This window comes from Chionomys nivalis, chromosome 8 (assembly GCF_950005125.1).
Source record: "Chionomys nivalis chromosome 8, mChiNiv1.1, whole genome shotgun sequence".
Taxonomy (NCBI): Eukaryota; Metazoa; Chordata; class Mammalia; order Rodentia; family Cricetidae; genus Chionomys; species Chionomys nivalis.
Genome location: NC_080093.1, coordinates 71280776 through 71297783, shown reverse-complemented (window position 1 = coordinate 71297783; position 17008 = coordinate 71280776). Strand labels below are relative to the sequence as shown.

General features: G+C 53.5%; 1 protein-coding gene across 1 annotated transcript in view; it reads right to left on the bottom strand.

Moving 5' to 3' along the window:
• Positions 1–6663: 6663 nt before the first annotated feature.
• Positions 6664–17008, bottom strand: part of Gtf3c1 (general transcription factor IIIC subunit 1) — a 71670-nt gene continuing 61325 nt past the window's right edge. The window contains exons 30-37 of the mRNA XM_057777636.1: positions 14594–14766; positions 13504–13791; positions 12368–12627; positions 10886–11175; positions 9632–10142; positions 9047–9086; positions 8146–8338; positions 6664–7393 (exon numbers count right to left, since the gene is read on the bottom strand). Of these exons, the coding sequence (XP_057633619.1) occupies positions 7166–7393; positions 8146–8338; positions 9047–9086; positions 9632–10142; positions 10886–11175; positions 12368–12627; positions 13504–13791; positions 14594–14766 (1983 nt within the window). The 3' untranslated portion in view covers positions 6664–7165. The remainder of the gene's footprint in view (positions 7394–8145; positions 8339–9046; positions 9087–9631; positions 10143–10885; positions 11176–12367; positions 12628–13503; positions 13792–14593; positions 14767–17008) is intronic.

The following is a 17008-nucleotide window of genomic DNA, read 5'->3' as shown; positions in this document are numbered from 1 at the left end:
TCTTCCCCTGCCTGTCCTTGATGCCACATTTATCCTAGGGACTTAGGGAAGGTCTCCTTGCATCCAGTGACTCCTGTGAGCGTGCTGTGTGAGGAAGCTAAGAAGTACGGGGTGGTACTTCTTCCTGGACAGCAGGGCAGTATAGGAGCTAGACAGTGCCAAGATTGCTTAGCCTTTGCTGGCTTTTTCTATCTTTTCCCTCCCTCCTTCTTCCCTTCCTTATCCTTTGTCCTCTTCTTCTTGAATGGTCTGTTCTTCCTACAAGGGTGCCCACCCAAGATGTGGTATGGTATTGCAAAGCCAGACAGGTTGGAGATAGCCCAGTGCCTGACCTGCTCTGGACACAGTGGGAAGCCTCCATCTTGTCTGGGACTCTAGGGTGCAGCATTGCCGCTCCATGGCCCAGGGAGGAAGGCTGTCTATCTGTCCAGTCTGCATAGCTGAACTGGAAAGCGGTCAGCAGAAATCAGCCAAAAGCTCCCTCAGACTCATGCATAAAGCAGGGTAGCTGGTGGAGACACCCAGGAAATGCACAGATGTCCTCAGTATCTGACTCAGGGCTGGCTGGAAAGTTCTGCAACACTGGTAGTTTGAACAGCGAGACTGCACCTAGGACCAAGGTGTGTGAGGCTCTCAGACCAGCAAAAACCACAGCTCCCTCCCTGCACGTGCATACAGCCCCACCCTGCTGCACCCCCCGCCCCAGACACTTAGACCAAAATGTGCTGTGGTTTCACATCCTCTGGGAGCCACAGACTACAGGTGTTCTTGGCAGCTCTCCAGGGAACCAGTTCAGCACCCCCCACTTCCCCCCCACCCCGCATACAGGAAGAACATTCAGGGCTGAGGTGCTGACCCCCACCGGATCCATTTTTGAAGGAACACCTCATGAAAAAATGTGAACGCAAAATTGGAGGCAAGAACTAGACCACCTGGGAGTTAACAGTGGGTGGACAGGAGGGCGGTGAAAGGTTTGACGGAATGACAGCTGGAATGGTGGCTGGACGGAGAGACAGACAGACACACTGCACAAGAGTGGGCGGATCAGATACAATCTAGGAGGCTAGCTGCTCTGTCTGCTCCCTGTTTTATCCCCAGCCCTACACACAACAGGTGCTTAATAAAGTTTTACTAAAACCTGGATTGTGGCCCATCTTAATTCCAGGATCTCAGGCTGTGAGCTAGATTACTCTAGACATGGTTGGTGAGGGATATCTTCTGGCCAGGAGGAGCTGGCCAGTCGCTGATGGGCGCCCAGGGCACGGCATGAGGATGAGGCTTTAGGAAGGAGGCAGGGCTTTTCAGACATCGGGAGGTGTGGCATGCATCTTTATTCCAGCAAGGGTCTCCAGCAGATACGGCCAAGAGGCAGAGCCATTGAAGGTGGTGGGTGCCCATCCCCTAAGACCAGGTAGAGCTGCTAGAAAGGTGTTCTGAAAGGATGGGGTTCACATCACACTCCACCAGCGTGCACGGGCTTTGATGTTCAGGCTTTGCCCATCTTGACTTTGAGGGCATGGGCAGGATGAGCTGGACCTGCCTGAGATCTGTCACCCAAGGAATCAAAGAGGCAAACCTCTTAGCAAACACTCATGGGTGTCTGCCACTTTGCTAGCTCTGGGACAGGGCACTAGATGTCCCCCCTCCCCCCATGCTGCTGTGTAGTCAAGGCAGACACGTGTCCTGACCTGCTTCACGCTTCTCTCTGTAGCAGTGCTGGGGCAGGAACCCAGGACCTCACAGATGCTAGGCAGGTCCTCTGACTGAGCTAGCTTCCCTAGCCCCCACTTTTACTTTTCCTATTTTGAGTCAGGATCTAAATTGACTGGGCTGGTCTTGAACTCTTGATCCTCTTACCAGAGCTTCGGAATCCCCAGGCCTGCTGTTTCAGCCTTTCCTCTGGCTACTAGGAGGAGCCAAGCCTGAAGCTGCAGGGGGGTAGGGGGAGTCACAACAGGAGAGAAGAGATAGCCTGAAGTGCTGTGAGGTAGAAGCCTGGGAGCTCCTGGATGGAGCCATGCCTGACTGAGGCTCATGAGGGGAATAGTCACTGTGAGCTTCACTCTTGCCAGCTTTTGGCTTTCTAGGCAGGTGAGCTTCCCAGCCCCATGGGGTCAGAGAGGATGCAAGCAGAAGTTCATCCTTTCTAATGGAGCACTCATGAGTCACAGCACCTCCTAGCTGTCTGTCCTCCTGTGCCATGGGCATTGGTGGTGACTGAGTTGGCCCTCTGTGGCTCTCTCTGTCTGGGGACGGGACTGAGTTTCCCGTACCTATGATGGTATGACATGTGAGCCCGACATTAACTATGTCATTCGATACTGCGGAGGTGTTAGGCAGCACACCCTATCTTGTCCTGACCAGTCGAGACATCTCCAATCTGTATGTGTCAGCCGGTTTGACGTGGATGAAGTTTCTACACCCCATAAACCTCTCCGCTGATGCAATAATCCAAATCAGAACAAATTAAACCGAATTAGAAAAAGCCCAGGTTTAATGGATACCAATGCTCCTGAGTGACTCTCCAGCCCCCCAGGGAGGAGCCAGGGAAGGAAGACCCAGAAAACCATGTGTTTATTCTCTGAGGTGCTGTTTAAATACCCTGTGGGAGTGGTCTTGAGCATCTCTGGGAAGGGGTCATTGTTTGGCGGGCTTTTTTGGAGGTGGAGTCTGGACTGTGACAACTCCCAGGGGAGGGGCTTGAGATGGAACTTCCACCCAAACATTCCAGACTCTTTAGATATATGGATGCCAGGAGCTGGGGTGACGCTTCCAACCAAACAGTGGGTTCCTGTTGCTTGTGGCAGGAAGTGCTCTATAACAACCACAGTGAAAAGACAACTCCCTTCCTAAGGACCTCAGTGAGAAGAGAGGGGGTTGAGGGCATGGTTCACAGGCACAGCGCTTGTGTGGCATTTGAGCCCTGAGGAAGGGGGATGAAAAACACCAGGGGCCAGGGTAGAGTTGCTTAGTTGTTTGTCTGTGGCCTCACGCGGAGCTGGGCACTGACAGAAGGTGGCACTCCTCCTCTGCCCGCCTCCTGATCTCTTGAAAGCTGTGTCACCTCTGCCAGAACCCCAGCAGCCTTACCCCACTGTCTCCAGGGCATTCCCACTGTGGTGTGGTCTGGGGTCTCCAGGGTCTCATGTAGGAAGGTATCAAGGAGAAATAAAAGCCACCTCTCACCCTGGGAACAGAAGCCACAGTGAAGGACTCCTCAGGCCCACTGCAAACTGTGCTCCTTTTGGCATCCTCAGAGAATAGAAAGAGCCTTGTGTCTCAGGCTGCTGTTGCCTGGACATGGCTACCACTTACCAAGTGGCACAGTCCACAGTGGCCCATCCAGCCCCAGCCACACCACAGAAAATGGGTGGAGGACTCTCGGAGAGTCCTGATGAGCCGTGTCTCCTGTGGCGGTAACTTCCTGCCGGTAGAAGAAGCATAGACCCCGATGACAAACTGGAGAGGGGACATGCTCTGTCTAGAGCTATCCACGCGCTTACACAAATGTGTAAGGACCAGGGTCCGGTTTACACAGCACCTCAGTGTGATGATTGTGGTGGGGGCCCTTATTCCCAGCTGCAGCACACACCTGCCTGGCTTTGCTCCCAAACAAACGTGTTAACAAAATCCACCTTGGACTTTGTTACCTGTCTGTTCCAATCAGCAGGGGCAAGGATTGAAGTTGCTGCGTGTCAGAGCCCAGATGGGATGGCTCTGAAGGGATGCTCAGCTATGGGAGATGACTGAATGGAGGAATGTCCTCACAGGACCTACAGAAGACACAGGAAGGGGGCAGAGTTCCCAGGAAGTTTGTAGAGGCCAGAACTACACCCAACCACGTGACAACCTGAGGTCCTGCCCTTTTAATTTGGAACTTTTTCTTTCCCGACTTGACAGCCCTGTGTAGGAACCTTTGCCTTATGCCCTTCCGTGAGCATAGGGCTGATTCTCCATCCCTCCACCCTAGGTGCTGTGGAGGGGGCTTTGAGGCAGGCAGCCTGGTGGGAAAACCATCACACCCGCCCTACCACCAGCTTCCAACTTTGCGGAAGCTGTTTTTGAAACAGGCACGAGTCACGTGTGCTTCTCAGGATGGCCGTGACATGAGCTCTCAGGATGGCCATGACATGAGCTCTCCGCAGTGTCCAGAACCGGTGTCTGGTGTCTGATGTGAGTGTCTGATGTGCGTGCAGGTGTGTGCTCTCAGTAGCATTTTTGCAGGAAGTCACCCTGGCTCCGGGAGGTTTCACAGGTTGCTGCTGCCCTCTGCTGCTGAGCTGGAGTCAGACAGCCTTCCAGCTCTCCCGCCACCCAGAGGCGGGAACCAGAGACACTGGTGAGAGTTGTGGGTGCTAAGGCCAGGAGACCAAGCGGCAGTTTAATTCAGCAAGGCCTGAGCCCCAGCCCTTGAGTGAACGGACTGCCTTGCGCACTGAGGGGTGGTGAGAGACACACACGGACACACATGTTCACACAGCTGGAAAATTGCTGTGGTCAAGAGGCCAGGGGAAGGATGGCTAGCCAGGGAGCTCAGAAGAGGCACCTCACCATAGCTGACGTGCAGGCTGCTCTAGTCCTCGGCTGAGTCAGCTGAAATAGAGGGCTCTGACCGCAGTAGAGTGACTATGACCTGAGCAGGGCTTGGAGAGGGAAGGGACTGAGCCCCCTAAACAGGCTGGAGGATGAAGACCCTGCATGAGATGCGCTCTGGGGGCGGGGGTGGGGGCTGGGAAGTTCTGTGAGCTTGCTCAGTATAAACTTGGGCTCCAGCGCAGGAGGCTGTTTTGCTGTCTTGGTAGCTCCAGGTGTCCCAGGGATGTTATGGAAGGAAAGTGAGCTGCATAACGGGCATCATTCGCAGCAAATGACATGAAGGACTGTGCTTCCCAGGGTGTGCCCTCACGTGTGTAAATGCAAAAGGCCTCCGAGTGTCCTGGAGGGGCAGGCACAGGGAGGCCTGAGCCATGTTGAAACGAAAGAAAGGATAAAGAGGGCCAGACTGTAGGTAAACAGGGAACTGAGAGGACGTGTGGCCGGCCAGGTGGCCCAGTGCCACCTCCCACAGTCCTTGGTGAGAAGTGACAAGGTCTGGCGAGGCTGGGAGCCAGTAAGCATAGCTCTTGGGGTTGGAGGCGCAGCAGCCCTGTATTGCCTTTTTGAAGTCTTTGCTACGGCTTGTTCACCATTTCTTCTACTCTGAACCGGAAGTTCTCAGCAGTCCAGCAGTTCCCTGGTTTCTAGCTGGAGGTCTCTCTCCTTCCTCCTGTCCTCCCTAGAGACTCTGGAGTCCTCTGGACTCACCAGCCTGCTGAAGTTTCTAGAGGTCTTTGTGTAGAGCTTGGAAAGGCTGCTACTATCCCGCTGTTTGGGTGAGAGGTCCGTAGGTGGACAGGCAGATGGATGCATCATAAGTGGATGATGGACGAAAGGGCAGGCGGTAGAATGAACAGACCGAGAACTGGTGGCTACAACGAAGGGAGGAGCTTTGGGAACGAATGCTCAAATAAGCCCTGTGTCTGCTTGAGTGTACCCTGAAACCTCATGTCCCCTCCCAAACATGCTCCCCAAATGGTTCACGTAGGTGGCTTTGGGGAAGAGGGTACTGCTGAGCTCTCTGAGTCCATGCTTGATGGCCTCCAGGTCCCTAGGCCTCCTATCTCAGCTGAGACCTGGATGTAAGGCAGAACTTGATGGCCGGCTTCCAGCCTCGTATGCAGCGTGACAGGCAGGCTCTGCGCCTGAGCACAGCACCTTCACTGCCCCACTCACTGTTTCCCAGAACATTACCAAGGGTCTATGTGGGGCTCCCTGTCGTGATCCCACCCTCAGCGTTTTCCACAGGGGCGTGGCTTACAGCCATCAGAGCAGTGACGTGGAGGATGAGACAGGCAGGCTGCAAGCCGGGTGAGGTCACCAAGTGCCACGCCCCTTAAGTAGGCAGGAAAGATAGACAGGGAGGGGCAGGGGACAGAGGAAGATCAGGCCAGCTGTGGCTCTCCTGACTGTCATAATGAAGGCAAGTCTTGCTGCTAAGACTTGCTTGCATTAAAAATAAAATAAAGTAAAATAAAAATCTAAGTTTTCAGTTGGGCAGTGATGGCGCACGCCTTTAAACCCAGCACTTGGGAGGTAGAGGCAGGCGGATCTCTGTGAGTTCGAGGCCAGCCTGATCTACAAGAGTGAGCTCCAAAGGTAAAGAGAAACCGTCTTGGGGGGGAAAAAAAAATCTAAGTTTTCTTTACCCCATAAAGTGAAACTTTTTTTTTTTTTTTTTTTCGAGACAATGTTTCTTTGTAGCTTTTGGAGCCTGTTCTGTAACTAGCCTGCCTCTGCCTCCCGAGTGCTGGAATTAAAGACGTGCACCACCACCGCCTGGCTGAAACTCAAGATTTTTAACTGTTGCCAAAAACAAGTTAAATGTCTTTCTAGAGAACTTGAAGGGACCAGAGGCTCCCAGGCAGGGCTAGGAGCTGCCCTGTGGAGGGGCAGGCCCGGGCCCTACTGAAGGAGGCTATGCTGGCCTTTCCCAGGGCCAATGCTTACCTCCCTCGCTGGGAACCACCAACTTGGGCAACCACACTTGGCTGGGCCACAGCTAGAAAGTAGGGGAATCCCTTGGGGAACAACGCTCATTAGGCAAACACACAAAACTAATGCATTTGATCTCACTTTAATTAAAAAATAAATAAATACATGCCAGGGGCTTGTATCTAATGAGAAAAGAACACCTAGGAGGGGTCTCCACGGAAAGTCAGAGACCTGGGCATGGTCCAGTCCCAGTTGGGAGGTCCTACCTAGAGGGGAGCAGACTCTGCTAGGCATCCATGTGGCAGGTCTCCACAAAGCCCTCCTCTGAGTGGTGTGTGGGTGTCAGAAGACTGAGGGCTTGGCCATCAGCTCTGCTTCCAAACAACATCCACCCTTGTAGATACTGCAGATGCTGGAGCCTGAGTTCAGAGCAGGACAAGGGCCTGTAGGAAGGCTGGGCATCTGGGAGCAAGAACAGCAGAGTGGAGGGGATTGAAGTTACCTTGCAGTTGCTACACATAGGCTAGGCCTGGCTGAGCTGTGGTAACATGTGTGAGGGATAGGGCTCGTGGGACAGTCCAGGGTGAGCTATAAAGCATGGGCAGAGGCTCCTCCATTGGCCTGGGGGCAGCATCTATAAGTGGATCCACTTATTCCAGTTGACATCATGGGGGAAGACACGGCCCAGGCGGATGGTACAGTCCAGAGTAGGCTCATAGAAGGTGACAGTGCTCTCATGGCAGGAGAGGGCTTCAGCCTCACTGGCCTGGCCCAGGCCTTCCACCACAGGCTTGGAGAAAAGTGAGACAGCTGCTGGCTTCCTCAGCAGGCGCTTCTGGATACAGCCGAGGGACTCTAGGCCCTGCAGATAAAGACGTGGGATTACAATAGTGCTGACCTGCTTGCCTGGGGGCCTGGCCTGGCTCCATGTTTGGAATGCACATAACTCTCCCTGAGTAGAAGATGGCCACACATGGCCTTGAGAGGAGGCAGGAGGAGGGATGGCAGGTATGGGTGTCACCGTGACAAGCACCTCTGGAGGACAGTCAGGTACTCTTCAGTCACCAAAGGCTGCAGTGGCTTCCCACCTCCTGGCTGGCCCCACATGAAACTGCCTGGAATGACTGCTAGCTGCTAGGAAGTTCAGGGAATGTCGCACTAAATGTCAAGTTCCTAGTTTGCTAGGAAGCTGGGGCCCAGGGCACCGTGGGAATGGGAGCTCAGGTGGGGTAGCAGCTGCTTGTGGGAGTAACGATCATACTGTCCTCAGCTTTCCATGCCACCCCACTTGTTTACCTCGGGCTCCCGAGAATCTGTGAGCATGTGAACCCAAGTGTGAGTTTGGAGGACAATGGCAGGGCAGGGTAAGACAGACCAAAAGTGCAAACGTTTCCAAGGGAGAGGGAGCTTGCTTCAGGGGTGGGCTGCAGCAGGCCAAGGGAGAAGGGAGTCAAAAGCCAGGTAGGGCCTCAGCAACAGTAGCAGACCCCTCTGCTGATGGAAGAAGGCACTGAAAGTAAGCTGAGGCGGTGACACCTGAGGTGCAGTCTCCCATGGACCCACCCCGCCCTGTGTGCCCCCCCACCCTAGCTGGGCTCAGATGCCAAGCCCTACCCGGAGCAGCTCAAGCACGGCAACAGGCTGCAGGACCCCCTGGTAGTACTGCAGCAGGCAGCTCTCGGGAACACCAGGCCTGGACATGATGTGGTACAGCACGGCCTCCATCATTCCTTTGCACACCGGCATATTCAGGCGCCCGTCCACACCACGCCATGGGCGGCCAATGAAACACACTCTTTCACAGCCGCTGAGAGATGAACATTTGATGTCAGAGAGGGAGGGGACATGCTGGTCACAAACAGGCTACTTTGGCTCAGGGAGGCCCAGGACTTGGCTACTATCTAGGCAACTGTTCTTCAGTCTGTTTGCTCATCTCTGGCTGAGGTCAACCATAGCCTAGACCAGAAGCCTAGACCAGAGGCTCCCCCTGCTGGCTCCCTCACAGATTTCTACCTCTGGTACAAAGCTGTCACTAACCCAGGGCTTTGGTAGCTCTAGTGGTCATGGCTGAACCCTGGAGGGGAAGATTCAGAGTACAAAGCCTTGGTGGACTAAGGCCACATACTCATGGAGGAAGGAACTTCTGGAGGGCCTCTGTGGGCCCTGACCAGGGAGGGCCACTGAAGGTGCCTCTTCAAGGCAGAAGAGTGCAACCCCTCGAAAGCCATCTCTCAGCTACAGGACTGAGGGGCTGCCCTGGGCAGGCAGCTCTGAGTTCTGGTTAATGTGGTCACAGGCTGACAGCGAAGGCCCCCTCCTCATCTAAGATGGGTGTGAGGGTACAGTGGGCTATGGGAGGAGGCCCAGGAGAGGACTGCTCAAAGCCCTTGCCTGGGAACCTCTGTTCAGGGAAAACTACCCAGGCTTGCGTCCTATGAAGAAGCCTCATACAGTGACTGACATGGGGTCACACTTTCTCCATCCTCTGTCCCTCCCTGCCAAAGACCCCCATTACCTTTCCCATGCTGCCTGGGCCATGTTGCTCTCTGTAAGTCCTGTAAGAGAGGAAAATGTGGCAGGCTCTTAGAAGGCAGAGTGGGAGGTCATGTCCCTTGTCCCTCATTCAACAGACACCAAAGTGAGTAACAGTGACCAGAAAGACAGTCTTCTGCCCATTGTATGGTACTCTACAGTACACCAGAGGCATAGCCAGTACATGGCAGGTGCAGAGCTGATCCTGGCCCAAGGGACCCTGGCACGGGGAAGTCAGCAAGCCCCTCATTTTCCAGCCAAGAGCCTTGGTCACAGGGCAGAGTGAGTGTGTAAAGCTGTCAGAAACAGCTCATAGGAGCAGCAGCAGATCTCACAGGGAAGTGCCCTGCCACTGGCCAAGGCTCAGAGGCTTCTAGGAATAAGGGTGCTCTGTCCAGAGAACCTCCCCCTGGTCACCACTGCAAGCCTGGGGCTCCCCACCTGCTAGGTTGTCCAGGCAGGGCCCTGTAGGCAGAGCCACTGAGGGCAGGGCAGGTTCCCAGTCTGAGACAGGGCTGGAGCAGTCAAGAGATGGACAAAACATAGGGACAAGTGTTAGGGTTAGTACCTCGGGGGTCTTCAGAGCCTTCTGGAAGCGGGAACTCACAGCCCAGCTGCTCTAGGCCCGAGACACCAGCACTCTCTTGGTTCTCCTGCCTGGGGATCCCTGCACCTGCATCTTCAGGAGCTGCAAACAGAGCCAAGGCTTGGGCCTCTATCTGCTCTTCTCCCCCAGGCCTAGGGCTGGCAGCCACTCGGACATCCTCGAGTGTGGGCCTCTTGGCAGGGAGCCCTATGGCCTCCTCGGCATCAGTCTCGTGGCTCTGAACAGAGCTGTGGGCACGCTTTCTGGTGCCATGGGAGCTGTCTGAAGGCACTGCTGTCCCCTCAGAGGTGTGATCTTCGCTGGTAGATCCCTCAGGGAGTCTGGCTTGGGAATCATCCCCTGAGGCTTTGGTGTCTCCTTCTGTGTCTCTCAGACGCATTGAATGCAGGAGCCAGGGATGGGCAGAGGCCATGGCCACCAAGCGTACAGTGTTGCCTCCAACTTCCATCACTTGTTGCTGTTCCAAGAGGTCCTAGAAAAAGAGACCAAGGTCTGTGTGGGAAGAAGGCATGGCTTTCACTAGGTAGGTGACGTGTGGATGGCGCTCCCAGCTAGTGTCAAGCATTCTCAGCAAGCATAGCCCAGGTCTAAAGAAACAAGCCTAGCATCCTGCCCTGGAGCTGTAAGCTGCATGGACCTTTGTGGCTCTCTCTGTCCCTACTGTGTTACTCATGACACGGCCTGATGCCTGAAATCACAGAAGAGCTGCACCTCTGACTCTCCTGCCCTATGCATCCTACAAAGGTGGCCACTGCTTCAATACAGTGACAAGACTCTCCTTGTGTTGAGGTCACACCTGCCCCTACTGTCAACTTCTATGCAGGAAGCGGCCAGGAATCACTACCACTCCTTTTTCCTATAAACCCCTCAAGCTCATTGACAGCCAGAGCCCAGGCCTTGCACCTTGCCAGGGTGCCGAGGCCAGTAGAAAGCGCCTGGCTTGTAAACCTCTCTTGGTCAGCAGGCTCTTTCTCCACAGCCTGAGGACATCTGAGGTCTCTCAGTTAGTTTCCAGGATTACAATAAGTAAGGGTAAGAACACTTTAAGCCATGCAAATGGTACTCCCTAGGAGGGACAGCTGCTTCAGGGCTCAGCCAGGGCCTGGAATGGAGTTTAGGGGACATGTTCTGACTTTCCAATTAAAGGGAAGGAAACCCCAGCACCACGGGCACGCACTTCTGCTCTGCAACTGTCTGCCCCTGGGCTGAGCCTACCTGGACATAGTCGCTGAACGTCCTGGTACGCTCGCCCACTATCTTCTCCAAGGCAGAGAACTGTCTGCTTAGCTTCTCCCTGTCAACCCCGAAGCAGTCAGCAGCTGCCACAGCTTGCAGGATCTCCAGGGAAGCAACTACATCCTCAGGGCTGTAGCCAGACTGGGCCATCTGGTGGGCAAACTCTTCTGGGGAGCAGGTGTGCAGCTGTGGATCCACCAGGCTGGTAAAGGAGGCAGGGAGGCAGGAAGGCCCTGCCTGGAGCTCTTCCAGCGGTGTGGCTGTGAACCCTGAGACCATGACGAAGAGTTAAAATCAGCAAACAGAGAAGCCCTTTCTTGGAATCAACACATGGTTACTGAGGCAAGATAGATCTGCTCTAGCACCAATTCACTGCTCCCCAAGAAGTTATGGGGTCACCTTCTGGGGATCCTAGCAGTCAGACTCTTGGTACGTGGCTAAGGGTCGGGTTGCAGTCCCACTGCAGGTAGTAATGAGTCACCTCTTAACCTTGAGTTAACTTTAACCTTGCGTGGCCCTGGGCCACTTCCATGCAGTCACGTTTTTACTCTATCCAGGAAAGCTTGCTTGCTTCCTTCCTTCTTTCTGTCCGTCCCTCCCTCCCTCTGTCCCTCCCTCCCTTTCCTTTCCTCCTCTCTCTCCCCCACTTCCTTTTCCTCCCTTTCTCTTTCTTATGTATACAGCAAAGATGGCACCAAATCTCATTACAGATGGTTGTGAGCCACCATGTGGGTGCTGGGAATTGAACTCAAGACCTCTGGAAGAGCAGCCAGTGTTTTAACCTCTGAGCCATCTCTGCAGGCTCCTAGGAGTTTCTTTTTTCTTGGTTTTTCGAGACAGGGTTTCTCTGTAGCTTTGGAGCCTGTCCTGGAACTAGCTCTTGTAGACCAGGCTGGCCTCGAACTCACAGAGATCCGCCTGCCTCTGGCTCCTTAGTGCTGGGATTAAAGGCGTGCGCCACCACTCCCACCTCCAGGAGAGTTTCTTTAGCTGAGACAACAACCTACAGGCTGGCACTGTATTTCTGCCTCAGACTTCAGACAAAACAGAGTTCTGACAGGATAAAGGGGCAGCAAGAGCAAACACAATCCACCTTGACCATACAAAGGCCAGCTGACTGCATTCTGTGCCAGCACAGACAAAAGTGTAAGCTATCTAGCACTCCTTGAGTGATCTTGTCTGAGCTCCCTAGAGTTCCTCTGCCATGAAGGAGGTGGTGGAGGCATGGAGCTGATGTCCCATCTTTCACAGCAAAGAGATAACATGATTCAACAGTGTATTCATAAACTATGGGACTCAAGGTTCTGGAGGTGTCACATAGGCGATCAGAGTCATAAAACATAGATAGGCCCAATGAGGTGACAGCTATTGACAGTAATACTACTCTTCATGTCTCTAGCGCTGGGTGCCTGGCCAGCAGCCTCAGGGTTGCCCATACCTGAACTGTGGCAGGATACTCACCGGTGGGTCCAAGCTGGGTGGGTGCAGGGGTGCTGCGTAGCCGGAACTTCACCTGACAGGAATTGACCACAATGCTGTCATTGGGGTTCAGGTTGCGCGTACTGACCACTCCAGGCATTGTGTAGTAACCCCTCATCAGCAGGTACTTGGTGTGTGAGGCCTGATGGGCCTTTACTTCCACACCCTGGCGCTTAGTCCCTGAACCTTCATCCAGGTCTTCCTCCTCCTCGTCATCATCCAAGCCTCCATCTTTCCCTAAGCTGCAGAAGAGAAGACAACTAGGTGGCTGGACTTGGACTAAGTCCACCTGCCACACAGCCATCTTTGATTTCACTGAGTGGTGACAGTTGTCACAGAGACCACTCACTCCAGGTGCCCCTGATCCCCCAGCATTTGTCTCTACTTGAGACAAATTTTTCTGTCACCACCCAAAGCCTCTACTTTCCCATGAAGCCCCAGCTCAGCTCTGCCACAGTAAGGCACCTGGGCTCACACTTCCTTCCTTGCAGCACTTCACCTAACGCCCTGGAAGGTACCAACAGGTAACACACTGGACATTGCCCTGCCAATCCTAGTCACAAACATGACAGATGCTGGCCCAGCAAGATCCCGGAACATCAGACCCCTCTGCAAAGGGTCTGCACACCCACTAGATGCAAAAGTCAGCATGTGTGCTGAATGAAAAAGGTCAGTAAAGTGTCTGCCGTGCAAGCATGGGGACCTGAGCATCCACATAAAAGCTGGGGTGGTAGCAGGTCTGTAATCCAAGTGCTTGGGAGGCAGATCCCTAAAGCTCACTGCTCAGCCAGTCTAACTGAATTGATGGGAAATTTAAGACTGTTAAAAATGAGAAGAGTGGGAAAGGCACTCAATTCAACCTCTGGCTTCTGCATCTGCATTCACATGTGCACACTCCAAGAGAACACATACATATACAACGTGCACACTCCCACGAGAACATGTACATATATAATATGTACACTCCCACAAGAACATGCACATAGAACACACGCTCAGACCAAATAACCCTGCCAGTACCAAAATAATGAGAATAAATGACCACTCCTAATGAACACCCCAAGAATCTGCATGTCCCCAAATTGTGACCAGAGTCACATGCATGGTTCTGCTCTGACCTTTTCATGACCTCACTCTCCACCATGGAGCTGTCCACCACCACTATCTGCTCCGGGATTCTGACATCAACAGAGAGGAGGCCCAGGGAGAAGAGGGCCAGGGCTGTCACACAGTAACCTCCAGGGCTATCCAAAGAAAAGGCCACCAGGTCACTTGGAGGGTCACTGCTATCCAGGTCCTTGAAGGAAAAATGATCGGGCTGGTCCAGCATATTGGCGGCCCGGAGTCTGTCGTAGAACTGGAAGGACTCGGTGCAGATGGTGGTGGGAAATCGCCAAGTGAAAAGCCTGCAGGCAAGGCAGAAAAAAAAAGGCCACTGAAGAGTGCTGTTAAAGCCTGTGCTGGGCCACCTGTGGAAGTCACAACACTCAGAACAGTCTGCACCCTTGTGCCCGGAAGCACTCTTACCCATTGTGATGGGAGACAGTGCTGCAGCCCAGCGCCAATGTAGTCTAGGCATTTCGTCCCCACTCACCTTGTTCATCCCAGGTGGGGTCAGTTCATCTAACCCTGCAACACTTCTCGCCAACAGCTGCTGACCCAAGGAGGAGGAACCTCCTTTTTTGACAGTTGATAGGACACATGTATCCAATCTCACTGTCTGCAGATGTAAGGAGAGGCCAGCTCTACAATACAGGGGCCCACTTGCTGACCACACCCATGCCTTTTGTTGCTTTACCCTCCCCAGAAGCAAAGGAGCCCAGTTCATCAGGGCGAGGAGCTGAGAAGGAAGAAGCCAAAAGGACTAGTGGTGGAGCCATCTAATGTCCAAATTGTGGCCCCTGCTGTCTTGAGGCTGGCATGATATGCCTGAATGAGGGCTTCCCCACCTGCAATGAGAGGCTAGTGGTGCAGCGGTTCTGAGGGCACCTTGCCCAGCCCTGAAGGGTGCAGGTGATGCAAAAGGCCCTGAGTTGAATGGGGGTGGAATAAGGGTAGCCCACTAGGCAGGTGCTTTGCTACCTGGGTTGCTTACAAAACTTGAAACTAACTTTCCCTCACTTGTTTCACGGCAGTGCCCCTGCATGGGAGACAGGCAGAAAGAGAACCCGTTCCTGGACCAAGCTCTCTGCTCCCAAGGACACTCACTTGTAGTATGACTGGGAAAGCTGGTAGGACATGGGCACGAAGGGCACAGCACGGTTCTTCTTGGGACCCTGGGAATGGCTGACACGGCGCCGGTTGACCAGGCTCCTCTTTTGGCACTCCATGAAGGCCCGCACCAGTACAGGTTCCCGGAACTCCCGGTAGAGACGGAAGATCTGTAATACCACATGGCAGGGTGAGGTGCTTGGCCAGAAGGGGAGCTAACCATGGCAGCATAGAAACTGCAAGGGGCCACTCACAGGAAGGCTGGCTCAGCTGACCAGCCTGGATGTCCCAAGAGGCTCTAAGGCTCTTGGGTAGTACTGGGATTTCCTAGTGACAGCGCACACTAACAGTGAAGTGACACTCCAAAGCCTTGCTGTGAGGCCTAAGTGAAACCAAGAGAGGAAAGTGACCTCACTGCTGACGGGCCAGGTGGTCACTGGGGAGTGGGTCATAAGAAGTGGTCTCCTAGAAGAAGCCATCTGAGGGTCACACACCCTGATTTTTCTAGTCAGTCTGGCTGACAGGTCTGCGTGTGCAAACTTAGACCCCAGTGGGGAAACTGCATGGGGCAGAGAGCATGAGGTCGCAATGTTTTTCACCTTTCCTTCCTACAGAACTGGAGTAGAAGCTGCGGCCAGTACTGGGGCTTGGCTGCCTATGATTTCTGCTCTTGAGAACTTGCTGGGTACATCTTCAAGATACCTGCTGCTGTGTGCTGGACCACACTGACCAAGCCTGGGGGTTCACCTGAGAGCCTAGACTGCCACAGGAAAGTATCCTTGTAGCTATCTGGCACGCTTGCAGTATTTACCCATTCCTTCTGTCTTCTGAGAATAGGTTGCTGGGGAGCCTCTGTCATCACCGACGGCCCAAGTCCTCAGAGCTAGCTCCTGGGAACCATAGAAGCACCTTGCCTGCTCTGGGGGCTAGGTGGTCAGGTGGTCTTTCTAAGTGTTTGGGGTACAAAGCCAGTCTTAGACACCTTCCATCTGAGCCTACAAGTCCCTGGAGGTAGACGCAGAAGTGGGAGAGCAGCTGGGGCAGAGGAGGCAAACAGGATGCTGAAGGCTCCTAGGCCTGGACTCCCTGCTGAGCGTGACAGGAATCTCTGCTTTCTTTTTAAACAAGCATGAGCCCACAAAGAATTGCTATGGCCGTGGCTGAGGACTTAGAATTTCTGCCTCACTGTACACCCTTGCTGTAGTTTAGGCTTACAGAGGGCTTCATGTCCTCCAGCTGCACAATGCCCATGAGGCCAAGGGACAGGTGATACCAATAGCCAGGTTCTCACTTAGAACTGTGCAAAAGGCAAAAGTCAGTGCTGCCAGGAAACAAGTGTTTGCTGGCACTGTCAAATATGGGGTCCTAAGATTCTTGTGGGAAGCAACTGTACCAGGTGACTTAAAGCTGGAGAGCTCTAATGACACCGAGGAAGGCATGTCTACTGCTGTCGGGGCAGAGCTCTAATGACACCCAGGAAGGCATGCCTACTGCTGCTCAGTGTCCAGGGCTGGGGCAGAGCTCTGAGGCAAGGTATTAAAAAGCATCTTCCCCTGCCAGGCACAGTGCTGCATCCCTTTAACCCTTGCACTTGAGAGGCAGATCTTTGTGAATTCAAGGCTAATCTACCTACACAGTGGAGTTCTGGGCTGGACAGGACTACATAGGGAGATCATCTTGAAAAATGGGTCGGAGAGATGACTCATAGGTTCAGAGTATTGACTACTTTTCCAGAGGACCCAGGTTCAATTCCCTGCACCCAAATGCAGCTAATAACTATCTGCAAACCCAATTCCGGGGAACCAGACTCACTCTTGCGGTCTCTGTGGGCAATGCATTCTATGTGGTTCACAGACGTCTAGACATGCTGGCAAAACACCCATACACAAAAATAAAAATAAGTAAATCTTAAAAAATAAACAAGAAACAACAACAAAAAGATAAAACTAAACATCTTCCCTCAGCAGCCCTACCTTTTCCAGTCCTATGGCACAGGCCTTATGAGGTGGTGTCTGCAGCCCCAGCAGGACATGCACCAGCAGAGTGGGCTGTGACGGCTAGTGCCATCAACTTTACAGAATCTAGAATCTCCTGCTATACCCCCGGGCATGCCCATGAGGGATCATATTGAGTACACTGAGGTAGGAAGACTGCCCACTATGGGTGGCACCATTCTGTGGCTGCGATCCATGGTGAAAAGGACCTGAGCGGCAAACTCAGCAAGCACTCATTCCTCTGGCTTTTGACTATAGATGCAATGTGCCTCAAGCTCTTGCTTCCTTGACTTCTCTTAGGTTGCTTATTAGAATACTTTATCATAGCAGTAGGAAAGACTACACAGTGGCCCAGGGCCTCTGAGTCACAACCAACGACAGTGAGGTCCAGGTTACTGCAGCCCCACCCCTCAGTAGC